Here is a 9,878-nt window from a genome sequence, read left to right on the forward strand (position 1 = left end):
AAACAGCACAGATGTGAAAATTTGTCATGAACTTGTACACTCAGTGCCAAGAAGGGTCAGAGCAGTGTACTTAGAGTTATGGAGGACATATTAAGTACTAGAATATTACACTTTGTTGAATTAAATCTAGGGTGTACTCATTTCTGTAATCCTTCATTTAAACAAAATTGGCTAAGTTACTTGTTTTACAGATATTAATGGCATTTATTTCTGTTTTTATTAAGAATATGTTTAATACATTTCAATTTTGCCATTTTTCTATGAATTATATTAGTGATCTTTAAGAAAATACATCTTTTATATTTAATCAGAGGGGGTGTACTCGTTTATGCTGTGCACTGTATGCAGCCTTGGAGAGAAACATTCTTTTTAAAAAAACATTGAAGAACTGGATTATTCCAAACTTTTGGCCACCAGTGTATAATATATTTTTATTGACACATGATCTAGCAATTACATTTTTAAGCAACTTGAGCAACTTAAAGGGATACTCCACCCCAAAAAGACAATTTTGTCATTAATCACTGTGACGAGAGGGGCTGGCCCGAGAGCCGTGGGAACGGAGCGAGGCCGGTGGAGTAAGTGCTAAATTTTCTCCACTTCTCTCTGATGGCAGATGGACTATTCTGACAATGTCTTTCATACTTTTCTGGACCTTGACAGTGTAATTTACTTGGCAGTCAATGTGACGGTCACAAGCCTCAAGGTTTTCATCCAAAATATCTTAAATTGTGTTCCGAAGATGAACGAAGCTTTTACGGGTTTGGAACGACATGGGGGTAAGTGATTACTGACAAAATTTTCATTTTAGGGTGGAGTATCCCTTTAAGGTCATTGTGCAGGACCTCATCTGCATAGAATTTACATATTCATACTGCAGTAAAGACACATTATCAGATACAACGGTGCATTAACAGTACTAGAAAGCCAATAATATATATATTCATGGCTTAATAACTATGATCTGTCAGCGGTGTCATAAGTTAACTTCTGATTTAAGTGCTTCAAACTACTTAACTCCATACTAAATGTGTAGTGCATTAATACTTATAATTAAGGGTTTGTGATTCCTCACCCTTAGTGTGAACAAGAGTAATCGCATGCCTCACCAAGCAGATTGCGACTCACTTATGTTCAGAAATGATGGGATACAGTATGTTTATAATTGTCATATTTTTCCCGCTGTATAAATTTCCATCCAGTCTCTTGGACACCTACACGCTTCTCCACATATGTGTGATCTGCTGTCGAGTCTGGCTGCGTTTGCTACTGCAGTCAAAGTAAACAGTGCTCAGTGTGCCGTCCTGCTGTTCTTTAAGGGTTCCATTATGACGGGACTCCCGCTGTCTTTGCTCGGTATTCCACGGCTCTAAATCTGAGCACACAATCGGATGGCCACAGCTGGAGCTGCTGATGCACTCACCATATATCACAGATGGGAGGCCACTGTTTTCTGCTCAACATGTAGGAGTAGTGTCTGTGTGCCTTTTTATTACATTTGAGCGTGTGCGTGAAAAGCCGACAGCTTCGTGTTCAAATTATTGTTATTGAAGGCTACGCCTCTTGGAGAGCGTGTTGGCCATTGTAATAGCTGTGTATATGTGACAGCTATAATTTCCTGTGAAGAACGCCCACTCCAGCGGCTTTGAATTTGTGTACATGTTGCTTGCATGGGAAAATAAGGACAAGGTTTTGCTAATGAAAACCATTGTGTGGTTTTCAAATGTCTTGGTTTTCTTGTGTTTTTCAGATGAGGGGCCCTACACTAAACACTCCAATCCCTCCAGGCCACCAGATGGCGCTCTGGCAATTAGGAGACAGAGTATTCCAGGTACAAAGCACAACGTCTGATTTGTCAGTGCAGTTCTGGTGTAAAATATGCTGGGTTTTATTCGAAGGTGTGGTTTAGTATGATGCTCAAAAAGTGACATATATAACAAAATTGCGTTTTTGCAAGTGTACGATTATTGACAGGAAATAATTACTGTTTTATGTGCCTATTGCTAATGTTTTCTAAAAGGGCTTTATTATAATGACATTTACCAATTTTGTCTCATCTGTGCATTTTATTTGCTTAGAAGTGAGTGTATGGCTGCCTTCATTTTTGTGTGACGACATACACCTGCATCTCAAAAGTTAAAAATTGAAATTGAGTGTTAATGAAACTCAACATTAGTAGGTACTTCTCCTCAAAATGGCTGTTGTTTATTGTGAAAGCTATTTGAAAATATCTGTTTCATGCTAGCTTAGCTTAGCTTTCCAATGCTTCTAGCTCTGTGAAGCCTTATTTTTCTTAAACAAGATTGTGGCAATTTTAGATGTAGTTACCAGTTTTATTATTATTATTAATATACAATCATAGTATTTATTCAGATTTTTAATTTGCTTTTACTTTTTTATTTTCATTTGAATTTTAGTACTTTTATGTGCTTTTTCATTTTTATTAGTATTTTTTTCATATTTCTATTTAGCTTTCATTCATTTTTTTCATTTCATTCACAAACCCAGCGCGCCTTTTGTGTTAGTTGAGATCCGTTTTGAAGCGACGCTCATTTTCATGCTAGAGGTAAAAACATCTCAGAGGGTGTTGAAATAAATTCCCTGTATAATCTCTCAGTACAGAGCTCTAAGCACATCAAACCCATCTTCAGAAGCGGTTAGCATTTAGCATGACGGCTTTGGGGCCTCGTGCCCACGTTCTGATGTAGCTCCACGCCGTAGGCACTGGCTCTTTGGACTGCCGTATTAAACCATCCATCTGAAGACAGATTAGGCGCAGACTGTGATGCTCCTGCCGAGCTCGGTGTGATGGTTTTGCGGTTGAGATGGTGGCACGTCTCATAATGCTTCCTCAGAAAATCACTTACTGCCAAGAGTGGGATTATAAGCTACTGTCACAAAATACTTCACATACATCAGACATAGAATGATGCCGGAGGAATGTGACTAAATATTAAAAGCGGAAATACAGAGAGAGTGATAAAGTAGCATTTTTTTAGATTTGATCCATTGGCCATTCTTGACTTGCTCAAGGCCTGAGTCTTATGCAATCACAATTACTCACTATAAAACTTGCATGATACAGTCTTTTTATAATGGCTTTAATATGACCATTCGCATTGCACTTAAATTATTTTGTATTTCAGACATGTTGGATAAATGGCATTTATATGATTTGAGGGAATACTAATAATTAGAACACTACATCACTAAGTGTATGTCTTGGTTTATGCAAAGAATTAATGCTCATGAGTTGTTTATGAATAATAAAAATCAATTAAAACAAAGGATTGAAACTGAAGCATTAAACTGAAGCGTGGCTAGATCTGAATGGTTTTAGAGAGATGGAGATATAACAAGTTTTTCCATGCGCTTAGACTCTCCAAAGACTACAAATGCATTTGGTAAGTGTAGATATCCTGAATTTTTAAAGTGTTGGTTTTAAAAATATATGGTGGAATAGTGGGAAATGAATTTATTTTGCAACTGATGATGAATTTTGTGCTGTGCCCCTCAACCTGAGACTATTCGGAAATTCACTGCTTTTGGAATTGATTTGAATGCAGATTCACTTTTGGAATTTGAATTGAGGTAGCAAACAGGGTGCAGATTTGTAATTCAAAATTTGAATCTACAAAAGTAGAATTCAAGTTGAATGAAGGTGTGAATAAATGTATAAAGCTGTTGGAAGTGTAGTTTATGTATATTTTTAGTATGAATTACCCATAAGCCCAAGTTATCGTGCACTGCAATTCAAAAGTTTGTGGTCAGTAAGATTTGAAAGACCTTTTGAAAGTCTCTTATGCTCACCAAAGCTGCATTTTGATCAAAAATAGAGTAAAAACAGTAGGATTGGTAAATGTTATTAGAATTTAAATGAGCTGTTTTCTATTTTAAAATATATTAAAATGTCATTTATTCCTGTGATGGCAAAGCTGAATTTCCAGCTGCCATTACTCTAGTCTTCAGTGTCACATGATTCTTCAGAAAGCATTTAAAAAGGTGATTTGGAGCTCAAGAAACATTTATTATTATCATAAATGTTGAAACACTTAATATGCTTGTGGAACCGATGATACATTTTTTTTCAGGATTCTTTGATGAATAGAAAGAAATGCATTTGAAATAGAATTTTTGTAACTTTACTGTCACTTTCGATCAATTTAATGTTTCCTTGATGCATAAAAGTATTAATTTCTTTTTTTAAAAACCTGCTGCACAGTAGCTTTCTTTAGAGAGACAGAAAGAACAAGCTTCCCATGCTTAGACTCTCCAAAGACTATAAATGCATCTGGTAAGTGTAGATATCCTGAATTTTTAAAGTGTTAGTTTTAAAAATATATGCTGGAATAGTGGGAAATGAATTAATGTAGCAACTAATGATGAATTTTGTGCTGTGCCCCTCAACCTGAGACTATTCGGAAATTCACTGCTTTTGGAATTGATTTGAATGCAGATTCACTTTTGGAATTTGAATTGAGGTAGCAAACAGGGTGCAGATTTGTAATTCAAAATTTGAATCTACAAAAGTAGAATTCAAGTTGAATGAAGGTGTGAATAAATGTATAAAGCTGTTGGAAGTGTAGTTTATGTATATTTTTAGTATGAATTACCCATAAGCCCAAGTTATCGTGCACTGCAATTCAAAAGTTTGTGGTCAGTAAGATTTGAAAGACCTTTTGAAAGTCTCTTATGCTCACCAAAGCTGCATTTTGATCAAAAATAGAGTAAAAACAGTAGGATTGGTAAATGTTATTAGAATTTAAATGAGCTGTTTTCTATTTTAAAATATATTAAAATGTCATTTATTCCTGTGATGGCAAAGCTGAATTTCCAGCTGCCATTACTCTAGTCTTCAGTGTCACATGATTCTTCAGAAAGCATTTAAAAAGGTGATTTGGAGCTCAAGAAACATTTATTATTATTGTAAATGTTGAAACACTTAATATGTTTGTGGAATCGGTGATAAAAATTTTCAGGATTCTTTGATGAATAGAAAGAAAAGCATTTGAAATATAATTTTTAAAAAACATTTTAAATCTTTACTGTCACTTTTGATCGATTTAATGTGCCCTTGATGAATAAAAGTATTAATTTCTTTTTTTTTAAATCCTACTTGAACAGTAGCTTTCAGAAACATTAATACCACCGGTATTACATTTTTATACTGTATAGACTGTATATGTATATGTTAAGATGCTAAGTAGATTCAAAGGAATTTTAATATTAATTTCACACAGAATTGAACCTAGTTTAGACAAATATTTTGCATATCAGAATAAAAAATAATGAAACGCTGAAAAGATTTTTGTAATTATGTTTTGTATTGTTTCCTCTTGTTGAATTTCATTTTACTGCAATGCAGTAAATTCCTCTTTGTCATTCCAATTAATATTCCAATTCAACACCCTGAAATACAATTCTACAATCCAATAAATGAACTGAAAGTAAACCAAAGGTAAAATTGAGAGTCTTTCCCAAACCTGCTAGTAAAACATCAGAAGCAAAACATAAAGATAGCTTGGCTAGAAAAGCCTGATGACTTCATTTCAGATTCAACACGTCTCCTCTCTCTCTCCCTCCGAGATTGTATCTCTGTTTTTATAACACTGAGAGAGACGCCCATGAGAGTCACTCAATCATGCGAGCCTCAAACCGCTGTGAAATAAAGCTGGGAATGGCTGAAGTCTCTCCAGTCTTGCACCGTCACCGATCTCGCTGCACATTTAAATCTCCTTGATTAGTCCTCTGCGTTGTTATTAATATGGATGAGGGGATTAGCAAATTGTTACCTGGAATTTTGCAAATGAATCCGCTGGGGATCGTGTTCTCTAACTGGTTATAATCACAATATGTTTTAAGCAACATACAGAGCAGCCGAGGCCTGCAGTGCAGGAGCGTCCCAAAGCTCATTGGGCTGCTGCTAAAGAGATATGGACGCACCATTCATTTATAACCTCAATTTCCTGCTACAACACTAGCACACGCTTATCCTAGATACAAGTCCCTTGGCATACACATCTCTTTTTAAATGCCATGTTAGCATTCATTGGGCAGGCACAGAATGAGTGAGAGAGACAGGCTGCTGACAGATGAGTTCGCTGTGGATGGCATTGGGCGCTGGCTTGCAAGCTGAAAATGTTGTTGCATCAAAGTGATTCAGCACTTTCAGAGCCACATGTAATGCAGGGTGCAACTGCAGAGGCCTCTATTAATTTTTCTAATTAGCTGTTATCAAGCTGTCGAAAGAGTGAAAGTTTAATGGAGGTTGTGGCTCATTTTAAGGGCTGTTTGTGGTGCTTTCTTGTGAGCAGAGTTTCTTAGCAAAGTTTTGACTGTTTTGTTGCTGGGTGTTTCTTTAACTTTATGTCCCTTAGGTTGTTTCTTATTAAAACTAGCAGAGGGTCACATTAAAACAGTCTTGAAACTTTTTACCCATTGATCTTTTTTTTTTTTTTTTTTTTTTTTTTTTTACTTTTCAAATGTATTTGTATGTAGTTTTTAATATTTTATTGTACTTTTATGCATTTGTTTGACCACCAATTCTTTCAATCTAATACTAGAAAAATATAATAAACTAAATAAAGAGTTGAATGATCAAACACTTTTTATGTTTACTGTGTGAAATATATGTACACTACTGTTTAAAAATATAGGTTTGGTAAGATTTTTTTAAATGGTTTTGAAAGAAGTTTCTTATGCTCACCAAGGCTGCATTTATTTGATTAAAAATACAGTTAAAAAATTACAGTTTTCTTTTTTAATATGTTTTGAAATTTAATGTATTCCTATGATGGCAAAGCTGAATTTTCAGCATCATTACTCCAGTCTTCAATGCCACACGAACCTTAAGAAATCATTCTGATATTATATATTAATACAGTTTTATCCTTTTGTAAAAACGGATACTTTTTTTTACTTTTATTCTTTGAATAGAAATTTCAAGAAGTATCATTCTGTTATTATCAATATTAAAAACAGTTTAAAAAATTTTAACGTTTTAGTTAAAACTGTGAAATGTTTTTATTTTTTTATTTATTTTATTATTATTTCTTTTTACTTTTATTCTTTAAATAGAAATTTCAAAAGAACAGCATTTATTTGAAAGAAATATTTTGGAACATTGTTTTTTTTTAAAGAGTAGTATGGCTAAATGCATGCTTTATTGTTTACAGTAATTCTATATAATATACACACAGTGCTAGCTATGAAAGTAGCCTTAGCAAGTCAAAGTAGTCATGTACGCAATCATCATTTAAATGATGGATCACTGAAAGTATTTTTTAGGATTAAATGGCCAACTCCTTTGTCGACAATGTCACTGCACACATTTCTCTATGATGTATATTGTTGTATATTGTAAGTAAACTAATGAAATGAACTACTGAGAGTGTAAATATAATTAAGAGTCAATTGTTTAAGTCCAAAAGTGGCCATAGTTGAAGAGCCACCCTCTAAAATTACCCTTCTAAAGCAAAGCGTGTTTCCCTGAGAGGTTTAAAACTGTCAGAAGCAGATGAGTAAAGAGATAGCAAGCAGATGTGCTGGCTAGTACTTCATACTGTACCTCAGCGTGCCTGTGCCAAATCTTCATGATAAATGCGCTCAAACTTTTTCTCCCAGAAGACCCCTGTTTGGCGCAGGAGCCAACAGATAGTGTTTTTCATTTGCCTGTGTGTGTTTGTCCTCCTGTGGAGAGGTTAGTGCAGCATATAAATAGGTATAGGCAGGTTTTTCACACATTAAGACAGGAACTTAGCCTTTTAAGTATTGAAAGGACATACAGTTAATCAAATTATTGTAGTAGTTCTTGCTTGTGGTTGATGTTAAAGAAGTGCTTTATTGTGGTGTTTTTCTACCATTTTGAGTGTCTCTAAACCATCTCTGTATGGGAATATTGATATCTGTCTCACATAAAACTTCAAAATGGTGTCCATCAGAAGGAACCACTGTGTCAGTTTTACTGCACTGAATAGAGTTATATAACAAAATGGGAATTGCGTGTGTCAATGTAATAGCCTGCATGATTGAACATAATCAAAGAGAGCCATTATTCAAACACCAGATCATTTATTCTCAGATTGCAAATATCATATTCAATTATTAATTTGATTAGTTGCAGCTGATCATTTTTCTTCCCTTTGAAGAGGCGGTTTAGAAATTGTGTAATGAATTGGACCTTTTTTAATTGAAGCAATTGTTTATGAATATGTTTGTTTTTCTATCCGTGCGAATGTTTGCTAGCATCAACCATTAGTCATGCCTGGTTCCATATTGAATTATGGCCCAATTTGTCATTTTGACTGCTAAAAGTTTCAATGTTGGAAAGCCAATTCAGTGCTGAGCCCACCTGCTAGTACGCCTACAGCCTTCATAGAGAGTGAAACCGTGAACTGACAGTGGGCATTTAACCAAATGTTTTCATTACACCTCCGAGCAATGTTACAGACAATGCACCTCGCTGCTGTCCCTGTCTGAGCTTTTCATAGAAAACAGAAGCGTTTTCCTAAATACTGTATGTGGTTCTCAGCTGGTGGGTCTTTTCTGATAGCGTGGTGAACAGCAGGGATAAACAATACTGAATGATAATGAGCAAATGCAAATAAACATAATTAGGACAGAGCCTGAAAGTTTTTGAAAGAAAGGAGAAAAGTCTTCTTATAACGTTTATTGTTTGTGTTAAAGGTTGTGCATCCATTCAAGCTGTATGATATTTGAGTTGAAATTATATACTTTTGAATATTTAATATGATTGGTATTCACTTTGATATTTACTGAAGATTACATTTAACAGTGCTAATTATTATGTTATTTAATTATTTTGTTTTGAAAAATGAACTTTAAGTGAGCATTAGACAATGGAAAAGGGTGATCTAAATGCAATAATACAATAATGCACAATTATTGCATTTAATTGTGTGTGTATCCCTAAATTACATTGTCTGTGCAATTTATGGTAATACATCTTTATCAATAAAAAACTGTATTAATGTATTATATTAAAATTGCATTATTAAAATAATTTCCAAATTAATAAATTATGTTTTCAAAATTAAGTTAAATAAATTATTTACTTTTTTACAATAAATGATACAGTGTTGGATTGCCTCTTGTACACTTCTTCCTGTGTTTGGTTGGATTTTTCTGTGCATTATCTATCAAGTTTGCTATCTAGATCAGTCTGCGATTGCAGATTAACGTTTTCTGTCACAGGCAGCTTGAAAAGTTATAACTGTTTTAACCTGCGTGTGCCTCAGCTGGCAGAGTAGATGTTTATATCTTGCTCTCTCCGTCATGCACTCCATCTGTACTTTTATCTCCTGCTTTGTATCATTCTCGCACATGCTGTCTCAAGCTCTATCTTTCTGTCTCTTCCCCTCAATACCTGTCTGACGGGCACAGCATTCGATCCCGCCACAGAAATCTGTCGGCTTTGAGAAAGCTGATGGCCAATCTCATCACCGTGGCAACATGGCAAGGAAACACTAGCTCTGTGTGCCTCATTCAAACAGGAAAGGTGGGAGAGAGGACATGGAATGAAATGAGAGACCACAAGTAATGGGATCAACTTATCAACTTCCACACCTGTCCCAGCGTAGCCCTCAAAGCACAGCTCATTAGATCCCAGCGGCCCTTTTTCTTGCTCTGGGCCGAGATATTACGCTGAACCCTCAGTGAACTGAGAGAACCACGCTTTCCCCAGACAGCTTAAGACAGAGCTTGTAATATGACCATGGCATACTGTGCCACAAATTGTATGGATATTGGATGACCCCCAGTGGGCCCCCCGGTGCAGCTGCGCAACAGGGCTCACAACATGCACGAAGGATGCATTGGCTTGGACGGTATTTACGAAAAAGAAACAGTTCAGTAGGATA

The 9,878-nt window shown here is 35.3% G+C and overlaps 1 protein-coding gene across 7 annotated transcripts in view; it reads left to right on the forward strand.

Moving 5' to 3' along the window:
* Positions 1-9,878, forward strand: part of LOC107655593 (glutamate receptor-interacting protein 1-like) — a 292,734-nt gene that overhangs the window by 198,894 nt on the left and 83,962 nt on the right. For all 7 annotated transcript variants that reach the window (XM_016443136.1, XM_016443139.1, XM_016443132.1 and 4 more), the window contains exon 2: positions 1,751-1,831. In XM_016443136.1, the coding sequence (XP_016298622.1) occupies positions 1,751-1,831 (81 nt within the window). The remainder of the gene's footprint in view (positions 1-1,750; positions 1,832-9,878) is intronic.

Source organism: Sinocyclocheilus anshuiensis, unplaced genomic scaffold (assembly GCF_001515605.1).
Source record: "Sinocyclocheilus anshuiensis isolate Anshui unplaced genomic scaffold, SAMN03320099.WGS_v1.1 scaffold916, whole genome shotgun sequence".
NCBI lineage: Eukaryota > Metazoa > Chordata > Actinopteri > Cypriniformes > Cyprinidae > Sinocyclocheilus > Sinocyclocheilus anshuiensis.